Below are 27424 nucleotides of genomic sequence, written 5' to 3'. Positions count from 1 at the left end.
GTTGTAAACAGTTTGATTCCAACATTCAAATGGTTTTCAACATACCCTGTTTATTGTATTTAATCAAGACCAGACATGCACAACGCAGTGTGAACCAGTGGATACACAGAGAAAGGAACAATATTACTGCATTGCCCAGATAGGGCTGCAACTTTGCTGAACCCGACCCTATGCAAAAAAACTTCAGAATTTTATTGTTTATTTCTCACCATCACTGTTGATTGACTTTGGCAAGACAGTGTTATTGTAAAGAAGAAGATATATTTTCTCGAAAAAAGAATGACAACTTGGCTATCACCTGGGATTTAAGTTGATATCCTGGGTTCCACTGTCCCACTTTGTATCTCAGGACTGTCTCAGCTATCTGACTTCACAAAAAACGGAAAAAGATGTGTATTTTAACAAAATCTAACAGCACAGTCATTTGGATTGTACTTTTGGCGCATGAAATTCCAAAGCATCCTGATAATGAACCTTCCCAATTCCATTAGATGCAGTTACAGTAAAAATCTACAGCTGTCTAATGGTAAAATTCAAGTAAAAGCTTTAACCATATGAAATGTAAACTGAATCCTAACCTTATGTACATAACATAATGAGACTATCTTATACTTTTACTACCAATATCTATGGCAAACAGTGACATGATAATGGTCAGAAGTGAGAGATAGAACACTTCCAATATCAATGGACTTGCATTCTATTGACGGTCAGCACCTGCAGGCAGGTGGGACACCTCTATTTCAATTGGAGTCAGCAACCTCAGGAGAGGAGGGGACCGTCATCCAATCGGAATCAGCACCTTCAGGAGAAGAGTGGACCAGCATCCAACCAGTGATAGTCAGCATCCGCCGAGAAAAGGAAACATATATATTGTAGTGAGAGCACCTTCAGGAGAGGAGAATCTTTCTGCTGAGTTTTGAGAAATGCAGTACTGACATAAAGTGAGGCAGGAGAGATTCTGATAATGTGTCTGCTTACTTTTCGACATTGTTGTTTAATTTTTCAGAAATTATGTTTCTAAGTGAGAGTAATTAACAAAACATGTCAAATAAAATATGATAACATGCACTGACTCACAAGCCAATAGTGTTGACAGTGGACTCAGCCTTATAATCTAGAATTTGGATAAACTCTCATTTGGTTAATCTGGGTTGGTTCTTTTTATTAGGGCTATAGTCCATTCAATCCTGATATCCAGTCGTCCTCATCATCCTCATATTGTTTAAAGCAGCCACAATCCAAGTCAGCAATTCCTCCGAGTGGGAAATATGTGTCACTCTGCTCACTACTCTTCTCTCCTATACATTTTAAATAAAACACCCATCATACCAAATAACTGAACAGTAAAATAAATGTTTTTGGCAAGATGATTGAGTGTGTTAATAGAGAAAGGGGAATTAACAAGAAAGTGAGGAAAATAAAAGGGAAAAGACAGGGAAGAAACACCAAGAGAGAGGTGATAGGGAGAATGACAAAATAATGAGGAGGAAGAGTAGGCTGATATGGAGGTAGGTGATGGGGAGGAAGAGATAATGGACAAGTGGAAATTGTAGCTGAAACCCATCCAACTTCCATGACGTAATCTCCGGCTGCCCATCACTGCCATGCACTGAACAGGTGGTCTCAATGAGCTCAGTTTATATCTCATATTTGAAGAAAAATCATTTCCAGTTCCTACAATGACTCAATCATGAAAAAGTTTTGTCTACAAGAAGCAGAAGTCAGACCCTGGGGAAAGTTTGGTCTCATTTCATTGATATGTGTGGGAATGAGTCTTCCAGAGAATGTCACCTTTGGGAGCACAATTCAAAGTTGGAACTTCATTGTTAGTGAAACTCTCTCTTTATTTGGAGGTTGTCATTTCTTCCCTCCCTCCATGAAGTGAATTTGATGTCTTTTTTCAACTGTGAATGATCCCTCTTAGCTGATATGTTTATCATTAATATAGAACACAGGTAGGTACAGACTGAGGACATGAGGATTTTATACTGAAGAATATTGATTGGGATCAAATGGAATTCTTGTCAACCTCATTGGAAAGGTCCTGTAAGTTCTCTGAGATTTTGTCATCAGATCTTCACGAATTGTTAATCATTCACTTCCAGCTAAATGGAGTGTGATACAAAAGTCCTGTAAGATTCCGGGCAGAAATTGCCTGCTGCCCGAGCTCCACTGCTATCTGTATGAGCCAAGTTAGGAGGTTTTAAGTTTCCCTTTATCTTGATCAGTCTCAGTCTTGGTATCTCTGCCAGCCTGCACCTCCTTCATCATGACTCCTGGAACCATCTCCTTGTCGTCTCCCTGCCTAATGATCAGCAGCCGGCAGGTCAGTAGGATCCCAAAGACAAGTGCATGGGCGTAGCGCTTTAGTGGATCACCCACCAGCTGGTGAAAGAAGAGCACAGCCAGCATGACCAGAAGCAGTACAAAGTTAGCCACGTCCTTGGGCCTCCCAGGTACCAGTGTCATCACAATGCCACACAACAACTCCAGCGTGCCAATTAATTTTCGCAACAGGACTGATGTGATACCCATCTTCTTTAACACTGGCAGGGCCTTGGCATATTCCTTATAAGCTCTTTTCTGAAAATAAAATGGTGGAAAATTCATGGCATTAATAGCTTAAAAAATCCCAATGTAATTTTGAGGAAGATTCGCTATAATTTTGCAATACAACAGGAGGCTACTGGGCTCATCATGCTAATTAATCTCACTGTCTCCCTGCAGTGCTGCCCTTTTTTGCCTGTCTGAAGCACTGAACAGTTTCCTTTTGAAAGTTATTACTGAATGTTACTGTTTTCACTGCCCTTTTCAGCAGCATATTCCAGATCATAATAATTCAAAGTAAATAAGGATGTGCTTCTTTTCCCCTCTGCATCTTTTGACTGATATCACTGTGAAAACTCAACAGTGAAGCTGCTCATTTAAGACTGACTGGAAATGGTCACTCTGTGTATACCCTGTACAGTGAGATGAGACACAACCAATGACACTGGGGAGGAGTGGTGTGTCAGATTTTTAAAATACTTTCACAGGATGTGGGTGTTGGTGGCAAGACACTGATTTGATACCCATCCCTCATTGCACTTGGAAATGTGATGGCAAAAGTCCTTATGGACTCATTTGTGGGATTCTTTGTCATTAAAGTCTAGTTAATCTAATCAACTGGCCCTGCCATGTCATTCCTTTCCAGTAGCCTACTGCACCAAACCTTCTGAGGTTTCCATCTGTCCAAGCCCTGAACTTGCATATTTCTTGAGTTTCTCTCCTGTCCTCCTCATGTCCTCTCTAGACCAATCATGTCAATGAGACCCACATCCTGACCCCTTGATCCTTTTCACATTAGACTACTGACCACATCACTTCCTTTTCTTCTTTCTCCTATTCGCTAAATTTACTCAGTTCAGATGGTGTTGTCCATCTCGCCTTCAAATCAGTTATCAGCTGCTTCACTAATGATCCTCCTTCCAGAAGTGGGGATGTTGACTGATTGCACAAATTTCAGCACGATTTGTGACTCCTCAGACACTGAAGCAGTCCATGTACAAATTCAGCAAGACCTGGAAAACAGGCAGGCTAGGGCTAGCAAGATGCAGGTAACATGCAAGTCATACAAGTGGCAGGTAATGATCATCTTTGATAAGAGAGAATCTAAGCATGCTCTTTGACATTCAAAGGCATCACCATTGCACTATCAATGTCTCGGGAGTTACCATCAACCAGAAAATGAACTGGACCAGCCAAATAAATACTGTGCAATAAGAGTAGTTCAGAGACTAGGAATTTTGCAGCAAGTAACTCACCTTATAACTTCCCAACGCCTGTCTATGACGCACAAGTCAGGAATATAATGGAATAATCTCCACTTGTTCAGATGAATGTAGCTCCAAGAACATTCAGGACAAAGCAGTCCACTTGATTGGCGCCACAAACATTCACTCTCTCCACAACTGATACTAAGTGTTAGCATTAACACAATGCACTACAGAAATTCACCATGGCTCACTGACAGCACTTTCCAAACCCATGACCATTACCATTTAGATGGACAAGGATAGGAGGCACAGGGGAACACCACCAACTGCAAATTCCCCTCCAAGCCACTCACCAACCTGATCTGGAAATATATCGTCGAACCATCAGCATGGCTGGATTAAAATCATGGAACTCTCTCTCTAACAGCATTATGGATCTACCTTTGCCAAAAGGACTGCAGCAGTTTCAGAAAACAGCAAACCATTACCTTCTCAATGACTTTTAGGGATGGGCAATAAATTCTAAAAATTGTCTCCTTAAAAGAAAACAACCTCTGACCTCATCATCCTCATACCATCACTCTTCCATCTCCCTTGTCAGTGCCAGCCTCCTTGAATATGTTGCTCCAAAATCCATTCTTATCTTATCAGAACTCCAATCCAGAATATTGAAAGAGCTTTGATCACAGTTACAAATAGTCCAAACCTATCTCACCATCATCTCTTTCAGCTCCTGCACTGCTGCTATATGTGTGTGTCCAAGGTCGACTTTCTCTCGTTGTCCCTTCTTGACCTATCTGCACCCTTGACATGGTAATATCATCCCTCTATAACACCTCTCCACTGTTGTCCAGCTGGGTTGGACTTCTTTCATCTGTGTCGAATGTCAGCAGCGAATTGTAGCCAGAGCATCTTTTAAAATGTCTTATTTTAGCTCTTACTTCTGGTATTTCCCAACAACATATTCATGGCCCCTACACCACTTTTTGTTATCTACGTGGCTACCTATCAGCAACATCATCAAAAGGCACAGCATTATTTTTCACATATAACGACAGCCTCCATTCCACCAACCCCTCTCTTGATTCCTCCCCATTTGCTAAATTATTCGCACTGTTCATCCAATATCCAGTAGACTGAAGCCATTGTTTTCTGTCTTTATTCGCTGGCAACTGCAAGAATGTTTCTGAACTTGCTGTTACTTGGAGCCCAAGGTGAGCTTACTGCCACATATCTACATCATTTCTCTAAGACCATACATTTCCACCTTATGACCCACTACCCTACCTAAGCTCATTTGTTAAAATCCTCATTCATGTCTTCATTGCCTGTAAAATTGACTATTCCAAAGAATTCCCAGCAGGTCTTCCACATTCCAGTCTCCATAAATTTGATATAACAAGGTGTAGAGCTGGATGAACACAGCAGGCCAAGCAACATCAGAGGAGTAGGAAGGTTGACGTTTCAGGCCTAGAGCCTTCAGAAAATAAATTTGATACCATTCAAAACTCTTAACTACTACCAACTTCATTCTATAATGAACCCTTAGTTGATGACCTACATCGGTTCACAGTTAAACAACAACCTGGGTTTAAAATTCCCACCCACCCCTCAACAACCTTGTTTCTCTTTATCTCCTCACCTATAGCTATACAACATGCCAACCTTTCTGGCCTCTTGAAACTGCCTGATTGTCATGTGGTGCTCATGACTCTCAATTAGTGCCCATGTCTCTAGCTGCCTCGACCGCAAGGTCTGGAATTAAAAACCTCCCCATGGCTTATCACCCTTATACCTTTTAAAGCTCATTATCTGAATAATCTTTTGATGACTTCTTATGATATGTGCCTCAGTGTTAAATATTGCTTTAAAAGTTCCTGTGAATCACGGTGGGGGGTTTTTATTATAATTAAGGGGCTACATAAATATTAGCTATTGTTATTTATGAGAACATTGTAAAAAATGTCTTGATTGTTCTGTTCCCTGTCTGAAATGAATAATTCCTTTTGTAAAGTAATGAGACTTGATGTGAACCCCGGGTAGTGTTAGTTCCCTGTTTTTCCTGCCTGCTGTCTCTTTGTTGTGTTCATACTGAAGTAGTTTCTAGAAACTGGTTGGTACAGGCCCCGTGTCTAATTTAGACGCTGTTGTTCTATGTCGTCAATGCTTAGTACTGCTGCTACAGTGCGTCTGTTGGACACCTGCTTACCATCTCGCTGTAAGCATCTCTGCTCAGTCTTGGCGTCAGTTTGATGGTTCCCATGAAGACAAAGAATAAACCCAAGGCGACAGAGAGAGTCACGATTGTCACTGTCCTGGGCGACACCATCATCAATCGAAGCCGGTCACACACGCAACTGCCCAGAAACCAAGAGAGAATTCAGTCAAAAGCCCCGTCACTCACAGCTACAGGGTCCTAAAGCCTGCCTGTCAGTAATTATCACAGCAGTTTAAAAAATCCCCTGAACCCATAAAGCTCCCGGTCCCTACGAGAGGGACTGTACAAGTGTCGGCAGGTAGACACTTGCCCGTCCTTCCAGTCGGTACTCCCTTTCCTCCAGTGAAACTCCCCTCTATAGTCTTGTCTTTCCATCATAGGGATCCCCATATGTCTGATAGAGACATTCCCTGACCCAGTAGATTCACCATTTCCCCAGCAATAGAGATTCCCGCTCCTTCCTTACATCCTTCTTCCACCTCCGGCAGAAAACCCCGTGCCTTCCACCTCTCCGCCGATATCTGATCTCTGCGATGATGTATTATGAGTTTGCGTGATTTAAAGTGACCAGAATAGCTATTATCATGCAGGATAATTTAGATATCACCTATCCTTCGGTGTATATCACAGACACACAAAAGGGGCTACGGCCACCATGTTGGGGCCTGAAAAGTGCCCAAACGAGCTCAGATTACCCTGCAAGGTGGGAAGACCCTCAAAAATATGAAGAACAGGTGAACCAAACCATCATTTTAAAACTTTGCCCATGGGATGCGAGCTACATCAGTATTTGTTGCCTTCGCTATTTCCCTGGGAATGGATCTGGGACTCCTGGCCAACAGGGTCGAGTCTACAATGTAACAGGAACAAATATAATATAACTAATAAAATATAACTAATAGAGGAAGACAACAATCGTGAGTACATTATGTTTTATCAATAAATCACATATCAAACCAGTTACAGAGAACATTCAAACATCACAATTCTCACAATATTATCTGTTTCTAGACAAGTTGGTCAGTCACACACTGGTTGGTTCTGTCATCCTGACTCAAGGTTCCTCATTCGAGTGTTGGGCTGTAGGATCTCGCTTGCGTTAGTATCTAAAGTCCGACCTTTGTACCCTTGGCAATGCGGCTCGTCTCCTCTGGCCAAAATGATTTCAACTTCCTCTTGATCGACCAACTGTACCCTGGTTAAATTATCATCTTTTTAGACTCATTAACCCATTCAAATATTCTAATTTACACTAATCATGTATAACAAAGCTGGTTAGGTGAAACGGATAAGTTCTATATCGCAATCTGAAAAACTAATGCTATATTCACTCTCAACAACACATTGGTGAGCTGCCTTTTTAAACCGTTGCAGTCCTTATAGTGTAGGAACTCCCAAGCTGCTGCAAGGGAGTTCCATTATTTTTAGCGAGCGATAGTGAAGGAAGACCAATAGAGTTTCAAGCCAGGATGTTGTGTGACTTGGATGGGAACATGCAGGTGGTGATTTTGCCATGCAACTGCTTCACTCATCCTTCTTTACTTTTCTAATTTATACCTAAAGATTTTGTACCGAGGTATCTTTTTACCTAGCTTTATGAGGACTGTAGTGCTGATCTTCCAACTTAAGGTTGTTGTCAAAGGAGCCTAAATGCAGTGCACCTTGATGGTGGTGGTGAAGAGAGGAAATGTTGAATGTGGTGGTTGGGATGCCTGGATGGTGTCAAGCTTCTTGTGTATACTTGAAGCTGCAATCATCCAGGCAAGAGGAAAGTATGAAAGTACTCCTGACTTGTGCCATATAGATGGTGGATAGGTTTTGGGGATATAGGAGGTGGGCTACCACAAATTCCTAACCTTTGACTTGCTCTTGTTGCCACAATATTTCTGTGGCTGGTCCAGTTCTGTTTCTGATCAATGGAACCCCTGCTGCTACTTTTTTGAAGTTTACTTTTACTTCTAGTGTTCTCTGCTTAAAGGATTCTACCATCAGGCCAAAAAGGCATCCTGCCAACCACACAAATAAGTGATGGGGTACTTGACTTTCAGTGCTAGGATGATGCCAGGTATTAGGCATATGCTTCATGACAGGCAGACTGTATCAAATAACATGTTTCTGTGAGTACAGTGGGCAGCATGCCGAATATACTCTCCAGGCTCTGAGTACAAAACTCAGGATATCAGGTCCAGTATTAGAGGTGCTTCTACTTTTGGACTATACTTACTAAATACTTCCGATTGTGCTAAGAATTAGATGAAAGCAATTTAAGATTATCAGCTTGGCTCACAGGGCATTCATTTGCATGTTCTCAAAGTTACACATATTCACACGCAGGACCGTTTTCTAAGCAGGCAAAAAGAGTTTGTGCATGCGTGCATCTTTCTCATTGAGAAAGGATTGCAGACATTGCCGAATCCAAATCGTCAGCTTTCCTGCTCCTCTCTTGCTGCCTGGCCTGCTGCGTTCCTCCAGCCCCTCAAGATCTTATACATTTAATTAATTATCCCCTTTTATTCTTTTGTACTCAAATGGAAATAGGTTACTCTGTTCAACCTTTCTTCATAAGATAAACACATCATTTCCGGAGGTGAACCTTCTCTGAACTATTTCTAAAACTCTCTTTTTATTCAAAAAATGAGAGCAAAATTGTACTCTGGATGTGGTCTTACTAATGCCTTCTGCAGCTGAAATAAAATTTCCCTACTTTAATATTCCATTTCCCTCGCCATAAACAATAACATCCATTTACCTTCCTAATCAAGGATAGCTTTATGATTCATGTACCAGAATGTTCAGATCCCTCTTTACTACCAATCACTGCAATCTTTGACCATATAAGGTTCTGCTTTTATATTTTTCCTGACAAAATAGAAAAGTTTACATTTATCCACATTATTCTCCAACTGCCAACTTTATTCCCAATCACTTAACATATTTCCCTTTACAGACTTTCAGTTTTCATTGGAAAACTGACATTCCTATCTATCTTGGTGTCATCAGCAAATTTAGCTAACATACATTCAGACCTCTCATGCAAATCATTAATTATATATAATAGGCGAGGAACTAGTGCCAATTCTCATAATACTGCCGGAGTTACAGTTTACCACCCTAAAAAAAGACCATCATTCCACTTCTCTTTTCCTGTTAGCTCACAAAGACTTATCCATACTAATATTTTACCCATTACTCTGCAAGAGAAGCTCATGCAACTCCAGGATATATGGAATTTTCCAGAGCCAAGGTTAGACGTTGGAATTAACCTTTCAATTTGGGGAAATTTTGAGGGAAACATTGATTTCCAAGGATTTATGCATTTTAGGATTCAGACATTTTAGTACACTATTGTTAAGGCAATTTAAATTTGCGTGTAAATGCAAGATGTCGTTTAAATTATAACTTCAATGTTCTTGTGTGTCAATAATAAATGTTTAAGAAGCTATGGTTCCTGACAGAGGTTTCAACAGGAAAAGAACCCATAAACAAAATTAGTTATTGTGTGGTAAAAATGAATTTTGGAATCACTTTGTAGCTTTTTGCTTCTGATTGAGATTTTTAAAATAAGAAAGGGACTTGATAGGACAGACAAAGAGAAGGGTTCCTCTTCTGGTGGAGAACGGAACTAGGGGACATCAAAATATTGATAAATCCAATAAGGAATTCAGGATGAATTATTTACCCACATCATAGTCATAACATAAAACTCCGTAGGACATAGGGAGTGGTTGGGGCACGTTGATTAGAAACACTTGGGGAGAAACTGGGCAGAACATGCAGAAGAAAGAAATAGAAAAATATGGTGATAGTGTGACATGAAGAGGATGAAAGATACTTGAGTGGAGCATAAAAACCAGGAAGAATTGTTTGAGGTGAATGGGTCTTTCTGAATGCATATTCTACACTACCCTATGTCACACCAATTGAGACCAACCGGATTAGGCTCAGATTGGAGCACTTCACCTGAAGAACAATTTTCTAAATGGAAATTTTATCATGAGTGACACAGAAAAGGTGTGATCATTGTTTTCAGAATGACAGAACTGTTACAGTGCAGAAAGAGGCCATTTAGTCCAAAGATAGTGCATGGATTTTCAGAATGTGAAATTTACTTCGTTCCACTGTCCTGCTTTTTCTTTGTGTAACCCTGTACATTCTTCTTTTTCAGATAACAACCTAATACCATTTGAATGCTTCTGTTGAAGTCAGCTCCAACACACTCTCAGACACGGCATCCTTGAACTTAACCACTTGCTTTGTGAAATGGTTTGTTCTCTTATCACTTCTGCTTCTTTTGCCGATTCTATATCTATGACTCTTTGTTCTTACTCCTTTCATGGGTGGGAATAGTTTCTCCCTATCGACTATTTACAGACCCCCTCATGATTTGGAATAGCTCTAAATATCTCTTTTCAATCTTATGAGTCCAAATTTCTCTGATCTATCTTGATAACTGAGGTTCCTCATCTTTGGAAGCATTGTTATGAACCATTTCTGTATTTTCCAATGCCTTTACACCCTTGCTAAAATGTTGCACGAAGAACTTGATGTGACACTCCAACTGAGGATAAACTAGTGAACCAGTGTCATGTACAAGTTCAACATGACTTCCTTCTGATTATATTCTATGTCACCATGAACAAAGCCCACAATACTGCATACTTTATTAGGTAATTTCTCAACCTTTGACTTTGGCAATAGACTTTGTGCTATCTCCATGTTGTCACACGATTGGGACCACATAATTAAAACATTTTTGTAAGGTGCAACTTGGGAAGTAATGTAGTTTGATAACTAATGCATTCCTCCTGATTTATTTGTAAAACTACAAAATGAATCACTTCTTTGCGTTGAACTTCATCTGCAATCACTTCTGTGCATTCAAACAATTTGCCTCTGTCCATTTGAAGCTCAATATGATGTCTCCGTGTAATGACACAAATCCAAGTGGATAGTACTTGAACCTGGATCTTTACACACTTTCTGAATTAAACTGGATTTTCCCAAGGAATGAGGTAAAAACAATTCCGTGGGCTGTGTTCCACCTGTTTATTACATAAAGTCAAGTGACTTTGGAAAAACAGGCAAGCAAAACTTTTGGGCAGATAAGAGATGGGGTTAATTACCCTTTATTGCTGGAAAACTTGGCTGGAAGAGACTTTGGGGTTCTGTGATGGTCACTGAGCAAACCAATTCTAGTCTCGTTTTCTTTTTTATGAAAAGGAATCTGAGGAAGGCTCCAAAGCTGTACATGTTCCATTCCTCTCTAATTTGAAACATGATAAGTTCTTTCTTAAATTTATTCAGTGCACATGCTGCGCTGTTGAACGTGGAGGAGTCACCGCGGGCCTGGATGATCGCTCATTCGGAGACAGCATCACAGACTTGATGGGCTGAATGGTCGTCATCTCTGTTTTCTTCTATGCCACCAAACATTTCGAGAAGGACAGGGGGAACTGTAAATTTTATTTTTGTCATAAAGGATGGCATCTTTGCTTTTTGTTGAATATCGTTTTTCGTCAAGTGGAACGTTATGTCCTGTTCATTTCGCAAGCATTTCCTTTCCACATGTCACCTCGTTATTTGCTTTTCCGTAACCTATCGCCAGGGTCAGTGTTCGAAAGCCCGTCGCTTGGTACCTGCCAACCGGACCCGGACCATCTCTAGGACAGACGCCGCTCGGACCGGAAACGACGCTGGGAGTTAGCGGACAGACCGGAACTAGTATTTGCAAGGGTGCAATGGAGCCTGAAAGTGGAACAGCAAAGGTAAAAAAAAGCGAAAATGGGCCCGGGTTTTTCGAAGGCTCAGAGAATGTGTATGTGTGTGAGGCAGAATGTCCATAAGGCCATCACCACCTTCGAGTTTCTCCAAATGCTTGATCAGCCATTGAAGTCTGTGAAATGCGGTTGCTGAATATGTGCGCACTATACCCCGTACGCAGTATACCCCGTAAAGAAAACGGAAATGTTGATAATTTACCTGGAAGATCAACCTATGATGTTTGAGGACTAAATATTGGTTAGAAACCGGGGAAGTTGTTCCCACGACTGTCAGATTACTGACATCCAGCAGAGAAATAAACCACCTTCGAAAAAGCGATATATATGACATTACTGTGCTTTCTCAGTCATAGAGTCAGACAGCACTGAAACAAACATTTCGATCCGACCAGTCTATGCTGGCCATAATCCCAAACTAAACTTGGCCCATATCCCACCAAAGTCGTGACTCTTCGACGGTGAAAGTAGTCTCTCAGTGTTGATTCTTCAACTATGTAGTGCTCCCCGAGTACTAACAGTCTGACAGTGCAGTGTTCCCTTAGTCTGGACACGAGTCCTTAAGTATTGAATTCCTAATAGTGAAGCACTCCCATAGTACACACGCTTATCAGTGGCGTGATGTCTCAAAGTCTGACTCTCCTATCTTCTGGTGCCCTTTCTGTAAAAGTTTTTCAGACAGGTCTATTCTGACTCTGAGGGTTTTTTGGGCCAAATATAAGCAAATGGGAGTAGTTTAGTTTTGGAAAGCTGGTTGACATGGACAAGTTAGACCGAAAGGCCTGTTTCCATGCTGTATGACTCTGGCTCTATAACATGTATCCTCCAATAATGCGGTACTTTCTCAGTGCTGACCTTTTGACTGTGCAGCAGTACCTCAGCACATATCCTCTGACAGTGCAGCACTTCTTCGATACTGATTCTCTGACAGAATCATGTTCCTCCGTTACTGATTATCTGACAGAGTGGGGCTGCCTCGGTTGTTCAGGGCTAGATTTTGTGTCCTTTTCTGCAGTGGGATTTTAACCAGTGCCTTTTTTATTGAGCATTGAAATTATTCATCGAGTTACAACCAATATTGAAATGCACATATTCAAGTAATGTTACTAGACTGAAACACACTTCCAAATTTTATTGACTTTTGGAAGCTTACTGTAGATCTTGCAATAGAATAAGGCAATTCGGACCTCACGTCTGTTTGTTTACTTAATGATACTGTTGATGACACTAAAGTCGGTGGAGTGGTGGACAGTGTGGAAGAATGTTGCAGGTTGCAGGGAGACTTGGATAAACTGCAGAATTGGGCCAAAAGGTGGCAAATGGAGTTCAATACGGTTAAGTGTGAGGTGATTCACTTTGGGAGGAATAATAGGAAGACAGAATACCGGGTCAATGTTAAGATTCTTGGTAGTGTGGATGTGCAGAGGGATCGGGGTGTCCATGTACATAGATCCCTGAAAGTTGCCACCGAGGTTGATAGTGCTGTTAAGAAGGCTTATGGTGTGTTAGGTTTTATTGGTAGAGGGATTGAGTTCCGGAGCCGTGATGTCATGCTGCAACTGTACAAAACGCTAGTGCGGCCTCATTTGGAATATTGTGTGCAGTTCTGGTTGCCCCATTACAGGAAGGATGTGGAAGCGTTGGAAAAGGTGCAGAGGAGATTTACCAGGATGTTGCCTGGTCTGGAGCGCGGGGCCTATGAAGAAAGGTCTTTGTTCTGTTCTCATTGGAGAGAAGGAGGCTAAAAGGGGATTTAATAGAGACATACAAGATGATCAGAGGATTAGATAGGGTGGACAGTGAGAGTCTTTTTCCGAGGATGATGACATCAGCTTGTACAAGGGGGCATAGCTACAAATTGAGGGGTGATAGATTTAAGACAGATGTCAGAGGCAGGTTCTTTACTCAGAGAGTGGTAACGGCATGGAACGCCCTGCGTGCCTATGTAGTTAACTCAGGCACATTCGGGGCATTTAAACAGTCCTTGGATAAGCACATGGATAATGATGGGATAGTGTAGGGGAGGGGCTTTAGATTAGTTCACAGGTTGGCGCAACATCGAGGGCCGAAGGCCCTGTTGTGCGCTGTATTGCTCTATATTCTGTGTTCTGTGTTCTATCTATACCTCACGTTCATTAATAAATTTTGGTTCTGTCTTGTTGATACGTTTGCCTATATAAAAATCTATCCATCTCAGTTTTGATAGGTTTAATTGACCCCTGGTCCCACTAGCTTTTAGGACACATAGGAACTAAGAGTTAGATCTAATATTTCCTTAGATGTAAGGAGTGAGCAACAGTGAGATGCAGTTGTTCTATTTCTCATATATCGGCTTCTCCTTGAGAATATAAAACAGAAAGATGTCTGTTTCCATATGTGCAAAAGCACCTGGCACTATTTCATCACTATTTCACTTGATTTCTCTACAGCTTCTGATTTGTCCGGCAGTTAAGCTGGCATTTGACTTGGACGAGCAGAAGAATATATGGCAGATTGATAACATTGTCTTTACTTCCTATCACATTCCATTACATAATCACTGGCTGCATCCCACTTCAGTGTACTATCTGAAGCTGAATGAGTGAGTGTAGACAATTTTTTTTTCTGTTGGGGAGTGTAGAAGAAAGGTGCATAACCTGAAAAGTGCAACCAGGCCTTCAATAGTAAATTCACCATGCACTATTTTTAAATCCAAGGAGTTGCTGAAATCTAAAAAAATGCTGTGTAGGCGGTGAGGTTCACTGGAGTTTTCAAGACTGAGATTGGTAGTTCTGTTTCATTAGGAAGAATATAAAAGCATATCAAGGAGAAAAAACACAGATAATTGGAGTTGATGTACAGATCAGTTCTGGTCTGCTGAATGGTGGAATAGGTTTGAAGAGCTCAATTGTTAAACTGTGTTCCTCTGGCTCATTCCTTAAAATTGCCGCAAGTACAAGTGAGATATCCGTAAGTGCCAATGACAATGCTCTACCATGCTGTCTTTAAACTCCCAACACTTTCAAAATTCAGAAAGGCAACTTGTTGTATATGTTGTGTTGATGGTTCCTCAGAACTCAGGTGGACAGAAAGAAAGGATTTACTTCAATTCTCTAGACATTTCACTGAAGGCAGTCCTTGGTGCAGGAGTAACTGTTTTGTGTATTCTGTAATGTGCTATCTTGTATTACAGCGTGCACTCTCAGAAGATGAGGAAGAAGAAGACGAATACATTCCATATGTCCCTGTTAAGCAGAGGAAGCAACAGTTGGTGAGTGGTTTTGTGAGACTTGAGTCTGAGCAGAATACTCTCATGAAGCTTGACTCTCTTTTACTATTATGTAGTTTCTTTCATATCATTCCAGCTTTGACATTTTTTTTGCTGTGCTGAGGAACTAGCAGTTTCCTCTAACATTTTTTGAAATTGGACCTTTTTGATCTGATATCATTAAACTGATGAATTTGTAAAATAGCTTTTTCAAACCCTATTCCCACTTTCAGTGCCATGAAGATGAGATGAGAAAATAGCCACACAGTCACCAAGTTCAAGGTTATGTTGCAAATCGCTGAAAACGTTTGGCTGTGAGCCGGAGAGATCAGAGATCATCAAAAAGTTTAGAATGGTTAGAGCACAGTGGAGGGCCATTCTACCTGTTATGTCCATGCCATCTGTTTGGAAGAACAATTCAACTGGCCTCACTTCTTTACCCTTTTTCCCGGCCTTTTTTCCCCTCTTCAAATAATTATCCAATTCTCTTGTAAAAGCCATGATTGAATCTGCCTCCACCACATTGGTCGGAAGTATATTCCAGAACCTTACCACTTGCTGCTTTAAAAAAATGTTTCCTTCATGTCAGCTTTTATATTTTGTTTCCACATTGTATCTCTGTCCTCCAGTTTACTCCCTATTGACTCTGCCTCAACCTCTTGTGTTTTGAATATCTCCATTAAATCTTCTCTCAAAATTTTCCAGTGACAAAGTGCTCAGATTCTTCCCAATATCTATATAATTAAGCTTACTTATCCTTGAAGCTGTTCTTGTGAATATTTACAGCAGTCCCTCATTCTTCCTAAAATGTAGTAACTAAGAGCGGACACCACACTCCCATTGACGCTGAAATTGTGATTTTACAACATTTATGACAACTTCCTTATTTTTGGACACACTGCCTCTAATTATAATATCCCACAATCTCATGTGTGTTCTGAATCATTTTCCCAACATGCAACATTCTCTGCATTTCCTCCACAATAACAGTCCATACTGGAGCCTCCATGGAGTGCATTCTCAGCCCCCTACTGTACTCCCTTGACTGTGTTGCCAAATTCCAAACGAACACCATTTACAAGTTTGTTGATGACACCACCGTGGTAGAACAGATCTGAAACAATGATAAGTCAGAACACGGAAAGGAGATAGATTTGGTACAATGATAACAATCTCTCTCTCTCAATGTTGGCAAAACTAAAGACTTGATCATTGACTTCAGAAAGAAAGGAGGAGAGCACCTCCTCATCTACATCAATGGAGCAAAGATGAGAGGATTGAGAGTGTCAAATTGATCAGAGTGACGATAACTGACAAATTGTCGTGCACCTCCCACGTGGATGTGACGGTCAAAAAAGCACAACAACACCCCTTCTTCATAAGGTGGCTCAGGACACTTGACATGTCCATAAGGACCCGAATCAATGTTTACAGATGCACCATAGAAAGCATATTCTTCGGGCACATAATGGCCTGTTAAGGCAACTGCTCTGACCGGGACTGTAAGAAACTGCAGAAGGGTGTGTGCACAACCCAGACCATCACAGAAGCCAGCTTCCTATCCACACACTCTGTTTACATTTTTAGTCGTCGCGGAAAGACTACCAACATAACCAAGAACCCATCCACCCTGGTCATGAACACAACCTCTTAGGTCTGGCAGAAGTACAGAAGCTTGTACACACACACCAGCAGGTTCAAGAATAGCCTCTTCACTGCCATTATTAGGCTGATGAATGGATTGTCTAACTTCAAATAATGCTGATCTTGTTAATGTTGATCTTGCCTCACGCACATCCTTACTCTGTCCAAGTATTTTTCACTCTATGATCTGTATGTCTTGGTTACTTTGATCTACTTGTACTGCTTGCAAACAAAGCTTTTCATTGTACTTAGGTACACATGACAATAAGTCGAATCAAATCATTCCCTGCAACCTTAACAATTTATCCATGTATGCAGTCAACCTTCCCTGATACTGCATGCCTTTGAGAATTCTACTGTTCATTTATATTGCCTGTCTTTATTGCTTTATCCAAACATATGACGAAATCAAATTTCATCTACCACTTGTCTGTTCATCCCAAAGCCTGTCTCTGTCCTTCTGAACTCTGCCATTGCACTCCTCGCAGCAATGCAGTACTTCCAAGTCTTTTGTGATCTGCAAAATTTGAAATTCTTCTTGGCACACCCAGTCTAGATCATAAACATATGACAAGAAAAGCAATGCCCCAACTTCTGAACCCTGGGAAATACCATTCCTCCAAACTGAAGAACAACTTTCTATCTGTGCTGACCATATCCGTTTAATTCATGGACTTCAGCCTTGCTGACAAAACTCTGTTATCCCTCATTGCTAACAGTAGCCTGGTGGTAATTTCATTGGATTAATAATTTTGAGTAATGCTGTGGGAATATGTTAAAATCGTGGTGGTATGATTTAAACTGATTAATGAGGGAATTGGGAATAAAATAGAAGGCTCAATAATAACCGTAAAATTGATAGATTGCCATAATAGCCCACCTAGTCCACTATTGCTCTTCAAATAGTGGAAGAAATCAGCATCCTTACTCAGACAAACCTTATGTATGTAGTCGGTGGTAATATGGTTGACTTTGAACTGTCCTTGAAATGGCTGAGCAGGCAACTCAGTTATTAACTGTTCAACTGTTAAGAAAGAAATTGAAAGACAATAAAACTGAAATATTTGCCAGAAATAACAGTGGCAAACATTTCTAGTCAACCCTGTATGGTCCTCCAGATTAATCCATGGACTTGGGTATTGTGACAATTGTTGCACAAACTGGTCAAGAAACAGCTTGACATTGTCATATTCGTCGAATATTATCATGTAAACTCGGTCCACCATTACCAGCCCCGAGTATGTGATATCCCAATGACAGGACACTCCCAGCAGAGAGAACAGTATAGAGATATGGAGTCAGGAGGGCATTGTCTTGGGAGTCCTAAACAATGGTTCTGAAGCCCATGAAGCCTCATGGCATCAGGTCAGACATGCACAAGGAAACCTCCTGCCGATTACCAGCTACCACTTTGCTCAGCTAAGGAATTAGTACTGGTCTATGTTGACCATCAACAGGAAGAAATATTGAGGGTGACAAGGTGCTGAATGTAGTATGTGTGCTGATCAAAAGACGTTAACACCAAATTTCAATATGATGTTCTCCATTGTTGAATATTACATAAACTCTCACTGGAGTCCCCTGGAAGTTGCACACTTGGGTGTTGCACTCATCTCTGTGGTTCTGAGCTCTAATAAGTCAGCAGGTTTTGTCAGGAAAACCACACTTCCTTGTCAAACAATGTGCGCATTGCACGGAACGAAACTTTGATTCACTGTGTATAATGCCTGCCCTTGGAGATGGTACAAAAAAAAATTACTCGATGGATTCCTGGGGTGAGAGAGTTCCACTAGGATGAATGGTTGAGTAAATTGTCCTACATTCTGTGGTGTTGAGAAGAATTTTAGTGATCTTTTTGAAACAAAGAATATCTTGAAGGGTTGAGAGGTTGTTTTTAATGGTTGGGAAATCTAAAACATGAGAGTTCCAAAGAAGATTTGAATCTAATGTTAACTGCTTATCTGTATGCAGTTGTTGCCAACCTTCTAAGTTTCTCCAGCACTTCGTGTTTTTATTTCCGATCTCCAACGTCCAAAGCACTTTGCTTTTATTCTAGAACATTGGGACACAATAAGGCGATGACAGGAATTTTCTTTACTTGAAGGGTTGTAAAGCTTTGTAATTCTCAACCCCAGAGAGTTGTAAATACTTACTTTTTCACTGTATTCAAAGGGCCATATGATCCACTTCTCCTATTTCTTAGATTGTTCTGTTCTTGGGTTTGTTTGCATGTTCTGGATGTGAGTTTGCTCGCTGAGCTGGAAGGTTAGTTTTCAGATGTTTTGTCACCATTCTAGGTAACATCATCAGTGAGCCTCTGGTGAAGCGCTGGTGTTATGTCCCGCTTTCTGTTTATCTGTTTAGGTTTCCTTAGGTGTATAGCGCAAGGAGAGAAACTTCAGTTTCTTGTTGAGCCAGTGCTCTGATTGTTACTATAAGTTAATCAATTGATTTTAAAGACTGCAGTGCACAGATGGGCTTAGAAGTGTATAGATCTGAAATGAGTGATTGGGAAAACCATTTGGTAAAGTAGGCCTTGTAAGAGGAATATCATGTGATGGTTTGACCCTGTCCCTTTCTGCTGGTTGGAAACTGACAGTTTTGTATGTGCAATCAGATGGAGAAGCTGGTGCGGATACGGAGGAAAGTTGCCCTAGATGATGATCAGGACAGTGACAGTGACCTCAGAGAGGATGATGGTGATGGCCCTCTAGGACCACGGTCCAATATCAGCCTGCTAGACCAACATCAGCAGTTGAAAGAGAAGGCAGAAGGTAAAGCATTTCTAGCCCACTGATCATGTCAAGTAGACTTTGGGAAATGTGTGTTCTGTGGGAGGAAGGTGCTAGCCTCGGTATCAGTAGTTAACGTGACATTCACTGCTTCATACAGTGTAACATTTGGGCAGTCTTACGCTCACTGTGTAATATGGGCCAGACAGTCTGACAGTCGCCTTGGGAAATGGGGCAATCCATCATCAAGGTGGGAAACGAGGCACTCGGACCCCCCGGCAGGAACTGGGGCAGTCCGACACTGCGTTAGATGTGGGAGAGTGAACGCTGACTGCAGGATGTAGATTTATAGATTCACACAGTGCAGAGTCTGCACCAACATAACTATCACTAAAAGTGGACCCATCCCACTTTCCTGCAGTGGCCCCATATCCTTGAATGTTATCATAGAATTCTTCCAGTGTGAATGCGGACCAGTTGGCCCATCAAGGCCACACTGACCCTCCCAGACCCACCTCATCCCCGTAATTCTGCATCACCTGTGGCCAACCCACCTGCATCTCCCTGGACACAATGGGCAATTTAGCATGACCAATCCACCAAAACTCCATAATCTTTGGACTGTGGGAAGAAACCACAGCACCAGAGGAAATGCAAGCAGACGTGAACAGAATGTGCAAACTGCATACAAACAGTTGCCTGAGGGTGAAATCAAACTTGGGTCCCTGCTGCTGTGAGGTAGCAGTGCTAACCACTGACATACTATATTATCCCTTTGTTTTTGGACAGCAAGTAAATATTTAAAGTGCTCATCCAGATTTTTTTTAGATGCTACATTTCTGGCTTCCACTACCATCCCAGGCAGTGCATTCCAGATTCCCAACTGCCTCTGAGTAAATATTCTTTTTCCCCCCGAATCTCCTGCCCCTGACCCTAATGCTATGCCTTCTCATGGTTCACCTCTCAATCAAGGGAAATAGAATCTGTCTGTTCACCCTGTACATACCCCTCATAACCTTGTATACTTCAATCATGTCCCAAAGACATGGGATAGTCTGACACTGATTGTGGGATGTGGGGCATCCCTAGTTTTTCAGTTCAGCACTGCACAGTTCAACAGCGACTGTGGAATAAGGGACAGTCCAAGACCTGATGGGATTTGGGGCAGTCTGACTCTGACAGTGGGATATATATGGCAGCTCGTCACTGACTGCAGATTATGGAGTGTGGGATATGTGGCAATCTGGAATGGACTACAGGATATGCGACAATCCAGCAAGAACTGTAGGTCGGCACAACATCGAGGGCCGAAGGGCCTGTACTGTGCTGTAATGTTCTATGTTCTATGTTATTTGGCTGTCTGTCACTGACTGTGGTGGGGTGGGTGTAGTTCTGGAGCAAGTCATTGAGCGTAGCATTAAATTGATTTTTTTTTTCCATGATTTTTTTCACCTGGTTTTGAGTCTGCATTTGATGGTGCTTGTTCACATTTATGTGTTTTGCAGCACGTAAAGAGTCTGCTAAAGAGAAACGATTAAAAGAAGAGGAAAAAATTCTGGAGAGTGTTGCTGAAGGCAGAGGTTAGTTTAACTCATAACATTTGGACAATGAATGCCTTATCGACTGAACACAGCTAGTAGTCAATGCTAGTGTTTATGTTCTACACCTTGTTCGTTCCACTGTAAGTACCCGCATCTCTCTATTCTCACCCTGCCCTCTGTCTTGCTCTGTTTCAAAGAAAGTGGAAACCTGAAGAGTTTAAGCGTGTTCCGGAGTTCTCCTGACAGACTCATGATGCTCAGGAATTCCAATTTGTTAAATTCCTTTTCAAATGTAAGGAGGACACTGCATGTGACTGATTGAGAATGGAAACTTCAGGATATTGTCAAGATTCTTTGAGATGATTCATGCATGTTTGAAAATTCCGATTTTAGAGTAAATGTAAAAAAGTGAGACACTGGCCTGCAGTCTGAGAGGTGGAGAAGGAAGGGAAAGAATGGTAGAATAGAGAAGAACAGAGGGCATTGAAAGGAATTATCACTGACTCATGAACAATTTGCTTTAACCCAAAGTCAACAGGCTGGAACATCCCATATTCATCTTCTGTCTGTGTTGAGATAGTTAATGTGTGATTTAGGGAGGGCAAAGTATCTGCCTGGACTCTTGACCTTGAATGCCATCCGGTTAGTCCTCCTGGGCTGTGTTTGTGCAAGTGTCTGATGAGGATGAATTTCAGATATGCCTTTATTTTAAAACTGTGTTTGTGTTAACTGCTGATTTGTTTGGGTGAGATGTGGGCGACGACTTATTATTTACTCTTGGGGCACAGGCATTCCGGGTGGCCAGCACTTATTGCCCATTTCTAGTTGCCTTGAGAAGGCGGTGGTGAGGCAAGATGCCTGTTTTTGTGACTGATCTCATTAACGCAACAAGACAAGGCAAGGCAGGGAAGCTGTGAGCAAGCCAGTCGGTGTTAAGAGAGCAAGTGAACAGCTCTGAGATGCTGCGTAGCCTGGGTGATATACTGGCCCACTGCAGCCTTTCAGTGCAAGTTGCTGCTGTGCCCGACCATGCAAGTCCATGCTTCCACAGCCAGCGCAGAGTGAAATGCCAGTTTGGCTGAGAATGGCGAATGCAAATGTCTATGGAGGAGGAACACGTTTGCTAATACCCGAGAATACTGTTGAATTTTTTTGGCTGATGTGTAACATGGAGGTCATTCAGAGTATGTGGCAAGCTGACTCTGTGAGGTACATGCTCTGGTTTCCTGCCAAATTTTCTCGATGTTGAACTTATTTGACAAGATTGGAGCCTGAATATTAATGAGATGTGTTTTGGTGATAATGAGGCATCTGATGGTCAACAATGACCTTCAGTTGGTAGCGCATGCTGCCTAGCAAGAAACTTCCTGCAGCACTTTTGAACAGCATAAAAGATGAAGTGAGATCGTCTTAACATTGTGTAACCTGATTATGCCACACATCTTGCCAAATTGCTGAAACCCCTATATATCAGGGGGCAAACTGTTTGGTGGTTGGAGTCATGCCTGACATAAGGAAGATGGTCATGCTTGTTGGATCTCAGTCATCTCAGCTCCAGGTTGCAGCAGCTCCTTAGGGTAGTGCCCGAGGCCCGACCATTTTCAGCTGCTTCATCAATGACCTCCCCTCTTTCATAACATCAGAAGTGGAGATGTTTGTTGATTGATTGCAGAATGTTCAGCACCATTCATGACTCCTCAGATACTGAAGCAGTCCATGTTCAAATGCAACAAGATCTGGACAATATCCAGGCTTGGGCTTACAAGTGGTAAGTGACATTCATGCCACAGAAATGGCAGGCTATGACTATCACCAATAAGAGACAATCTAACCATCGTCCTTTGACATTCAGTGGTGTTACCATAACTGAATTCCCAACTATCAACATCCTGGGTGTTAACATTGACCATGAAACTCAATTGGACTCACTATATAAACACAGTGGCTACAAGAGCAGGCCAGAAGTTAGGAATACTGCGGGAAGTAATTCACCTCCTGACTCATCGAAGTCTGTCCACTATCTACAAGGCACAAGTCAGGGCTGTGATGGAATACTCATCACTTGCTTTGATGTGCAGCCCCAACAACACTCAAGCTTGATACCATTCCAGGACAATGCAACCCTCTTGATTGGCACTATATCCACAGGCATCCACTCCCTCCTCCACCGATGCTCAATAGCAGCAGTGTGTAAGATCTACAAAATGCACTGCAGAAATTCGCCAAAGATGGTCAAACAGCACCTTCCAAACCCGCAGCCACTTCCATCTGGCAGGACAAGGGCAGTAGATATATGGGAACACCGCTATTTCTGAGTTCACCTCCAAGTCACCCACCATCCAACCTTGGAAATATATTGTCGTTCCTTCACTGTCACTGGGTCAAAATCCTGGAATTCCCTCCCTAATGGCATAGTGGGTGAACCTGCTGCAGGGTTCAAGAACGCAGCTCACCACCTTCTCAAGAGCAACTAGGAATGGGCATGAAATGTTGGCCAGTCAGCGATGCTCACATCCCACAGATGAATAGGAAAAGAAGATTCCACCCAACATTCTTTCAGTTTAGCAGTTTATTATGACAGTATCCTGAAGTTTTCATTCTCCAGTCAATCGCATAACAGTTTGTCCTCATTGCATTTAAGAAGAGCTTTTCCTGAACCTTTCCAATCTTTCCACTAGCAATGAAGCCAGCATTGAAGAGAGCTAAATGCCTCTCCCTCACCAGTACAACATACATGCTTAATGTTACATCCTTTAACCAATAGATCAGACCTTCCATTCGATGTCTTAATATTCTATTTGCATTTGTCACTGCCTGACATAATTAACTTGCAATTTTATCGACCCAAAAGCTTGATCTCTTTGATACTTTATTCTGTCAAGTATACTGCTTTTTAATAACTAATCTATAGTTCGTTTCTTCAACTAAACTCCAATATCTGCCTTTACAATAAGTTGCATTTTGCATCTCTCATTCCTCTGATTTAGCTTTCCCATATTCTTTGGGATGATTGTATGTTGATTAGTGTCAACTAATTTGGCAACATTTGCAATCTTGCATACATAGGACAATACACCTGCTTCTGGAGACATTTCAAAAAGTTGTAATTTACAGCTGATGGTGGCCCCAAAGCTGACAAAGTCTCCACTCTGACACATTTTTACATGTATGTACATTTACTCTTTGCTGTTCACCTACTTTATAATCCACCTATTCTATTGGTATGCACTTTGTCAGTTAGTCTGTTATATGGAGTAGAACCTTCTTTTTGCCCTCCTTATTCTGAAGTGTCATTTCATCAAGATTTTTTTTTCCCTGTGTGTGGAGTCATATACTAATACAGCACATTGAGCCGTTTAGCCTGTCATCCTGTGCTGGATCTTATAAACAAGCACTGAATTCTTACCTCATTCTTTGCCCTTAGCCCTATGAATTTCTCAAAGATATGTCCAATTCATTGCCAAATTATTTGTGAATCTGCTTCCATCACATTTTTAGGCAGTGTTTTCCAGATCATAACTCACTGTAAATAGATGCATCTTTATCATATCTATGGTTCGTTTGCTGATTTCCTTCAATCTAGGTCCTTTGTTACTGATCCTCTTGCCACTGAGAATATTTCTCTCTAGTCACTCGATTAAAACTCCCACAATTTTGGACATTGCTGAGAAATACCCCATCACCTTCCCTGCAAAGGAAGAACAGTTTTTTTCCACTTGACATCACGAGGAGATTCATCTGTTTGATGCATAGTTGCTGTGAGTGTAAAACTGTATGTTCATGATAGGCTTCAGCTTCTGGAGAACTCGCTTGACCAGCAATGCCTTAAAAATTGTCAAGATATAATCCGACCACGGAAAATAATGGAGTCACACTGCTGAAAGAGAGACATTGGTAAGCTGTAATGAAATAATGCTTTCATTTCTTTTGTAGCTTTGATGTCTGTGAAGGAAATGGCGAAGGGTATAACCTATGATGACCCAATCAAAACCAGGTCAGTGTCTATGCTTCTTGATTGAATTCAACTATTATTTCCTGCATGGTTAAGAATCTGTGAAACTGGTTAAAAATTAACTTCTGTGCAAAATACTCTTGAAATGATCGATCTAATGTTTGACGTAAATGAAATCTGAGATTACACAACATGAGGACAATGAGCCAGGAAGCAAATAGAAGCTCATTCTGTTAGGGCGTATTAGAAGATGAAGATGAGCCAAAATTCATTAAAGAAAGCTTAAGCTTGATAAACTTAATGGGTTGGAGTTGATGTCTATGTGAATTTTGAGGAAGTGGTGCTAATATTTCGGGTAAGATACTTGTTACAAACTGCCTCTGCATTCTTCCCCTAATTGTTTCCTCTGTGTGCTGTCACATGTAGATTGAGAGCTGAAATGACTAGGTGACACTTTGCGTATTAGGGCAAGTTGAGCAGTTAAACTAACAGGGCAGGGCTAAAACAAAAACAGAAGTTGCTGGAAAAGCTCAGCAGGTCTGGCAGTATCTGTGAAGAAAATAACAGTTAATGTTGTGGGTCCGGTGACCCTTCCTCGGAATAGGCCTACTTAGTTGAACAGACATTTAGGGTGACAGTCCTAGCAGCTACTGTCCACAAAGTTATCTGAACTAGTGAAAGCATAGCAACAAACTGTTTTTCAGGAATGCGGGTTAAACTGAAATTATTGGCATAGGGATATTACAGTCAAACCTGAGTTGTTGAGTTTCTTTTGACACTGTTCTCAGCAGTGTGGATTCATTTCCCCCTTTACACACCTTCGTTTATGTAATTTTGATGTCTCTACTTCTCCTTTCCCACCATTAGGACTGCATTTGTCAGTTGCTGTGGGCTCCCTCATTATCTCTTTCACTTCTCCCCCTCTGTCATCTGCATAAAAAAAACACTATTTTCCAGTCCCTTTCAATTGTGAAGAAGAGTCATGTTGAACTTGAAACAGTGATGCTGTCTGTCTGTCTCTCTCTGTCTGTCTGTCTCTCTCTCTCTGTCTCAGATCAGATGCTAGAACTGTTGATGTTCTCCAGAATTTTTTGGTTTTATTTCAGATTTCCAACATCTGCTGTACTTTTCTTTTTGAGTGGAATTAATCCTGTTGTCTTCAGGATGTGTAGTGACTTGGAGCTTCTCAGTAATTCACTACTCTTTCATTGCAAACTTTAGAGTGTTAATTCATCTCAAATGAAAGAGGTGCGGTTCCCCTCTTTTAGCCAGTTATATGCAAACTAGTTTTGTCATCTGCAGCTCTGTATTCTACTTGATTCTCCGCTATATTACAGACTTCAGGTTTTTTATAAGCCTACGTTGTCTGCAGTAGCTTGATCCCGGGACAGACTTCAAATATCTGTCCTGGACTGTGTCTCCTCGCCACCCTCAGGCCCCTACATCACTGCCTTACATCCTGCCCTTGCCTGCCCCCTTGCTTCCCTCAAATCATCTACCCTCCCCTCACATCCCACCTCGTACTTGCCTCCTTATCCCTTCCTTTTCTTCTTCCCCTCTTGTTTTCCTTCTTCTTGGTTTTGTGAAAGACAGAACTTATTCGACTAACCTTTTAGAGCTCGTTGAGGGAGCAACCTGTAGATATGTTTTTGGGTTTCTAAAAAGCATTTGACATGATGCTACATCAAGGGTTACTACTGAACATAATGGCTCATGTTATGGGAGGTCACATTTTTATTTATCCATAGGATGATAAATGTTGCTGGATTTGCCAACATTAATTACCTATCCCAAACTGCCCTGGGTAAAGATGGTGGTGAGTTGCATTCTTGACCTGCTGCAATCTTAAGATGAATGTATACGTGTAGGGATGGTAAGAGGGAAGTTCCAGGATTCTGACCTAGCGACAGTGAAAAAATGGCAATATAGTTACAAGTCAGGATGCTGTCGCTTGGAGTGGTACTTTGATATGGTGAAGTTCTCATCCATTTGCTTCCCTGTCCTTCTAGATTGTAGAAGTTATGGTTTTGAATTTGCTTGTTCAGTTCGGCAGCGCATCTTGTAGATGGCACCCACTGCTGCTGCAGTGCGTTGGTAGTGATGGGTATGAGTACTGAATGCGGTGGATGTGATGCCAAGCAAATGAAGGAAAATGTCAAGAATTACAGCAAGAACACCCAATTCCATTCGTAAACCAACAAAAGCATTTGATTCATGAAATCAATTTGCAGAAGAATCAAATTGGAGTCCTTCCCAGCATTTTGTATTAATCACATTTCCAGCATCTGCAGTATTTTGCTTTTCTTTTAACTCAGTGAGTCATGAGGCTGTACAGATTTGAATGCCCAAGAAATTTCATCACAATCCTATATTTCCTTCTTGAGGGTATCACTGCAATTGCCTTGAGTGTAACATTTGGAACAGATGTCTTTAAAATCCTGATGGAATCTCTGTGATTACATCCATATTGTTAACAGTTTAATGGAAAATTGTGGAGGGAGTGCGTATATTGAAAGTGATGGATGGGGTAATTTGTCCTGAATAGTGTTTTTTTT

The 27424-nt window shown here is 41.4% G+C and overlaps 2 protein-coding genes across 5 annotated transcripts in view; one reads left to right on the top strand and one right to left on the bottom strand.

Moving 5' to 3' along the window:
- The window catches only part of LOC125463490 (probable ATP-dependent RNA helicase DDX41), a 62288-nt gene that overhangs the window by 2339 nt on the left and 32525 nt on the right, over positions 1-27424 (top strand). The window contains exons 2-7 of one of the 4 annotated variants that reach the window (XM_048554785.2): positions 10142-10239; positions 11582-11741; positions 14926-15003; positions 19262-19418; positions 20882-20956; positions 24851-24911. In XM_048554785.2, coding sequence (XP_048410742.1) covers positions 11715-11741; positions 14926-15003; positions 19262-19418; positions 20882-20956; positions 24851-24911 — 398 coding nt within the window. In that variant the 5' untranslated portion in view covers positions 10142-10239; positions 11582-11714. Of the gene's footprint in view, positions 1-10141; positions 10240-11280; positions 11742-14925; positions 15004-19261; positions 19419-20881; positions 20957-24850; positions 24912-27424 lie in introns of all 4 variants that reach the window. The other 3 variants (XM_048554786.2, XM_059653772.1, XM_059653774.1) reach the window with 3 other exon arrangements.
- Positions 31-6517, bottom strand: tmem35 (transmembrane protein 35). The gene is made up of 3 exons (XM_048554787.2): positions 6443-6517; positions 5968-6115; positions 31-2586 (listed from the first exon to the last, which is right to left on the bottom strand). Exons 2-3 carry the CDS (start codon positions 6088-6090, stop codon positions 2197-2199), a joined length of 513 nt encoding a protein of 170 aa, XP_048410744.1. The 5' UTR covers positions 6091-6115; positions 6443-6517; the 3' UTR covers positions 31-2196.

This window comes from Stegostoma tigrinum, chromosome 22 (genome assembly GCF_030684315.1).
Source record: "Stegostoma tigrinum isolate sSteTig4 chromosome 22, sSteTig4.hap1, whole genome shotgun sequence".
Taxonomy (NCBI): Eukaryota; Metazoa; Chordata; class Chondrichthyes; order Orectolobiformes; family Stegostomatidae; genus Stegostoma; species Stegostoma tigrinum.
Note: the sequence above shows the minus strand (reverse complement) of the source record. Positions and strands in the feature narration are given on the sequence as shown.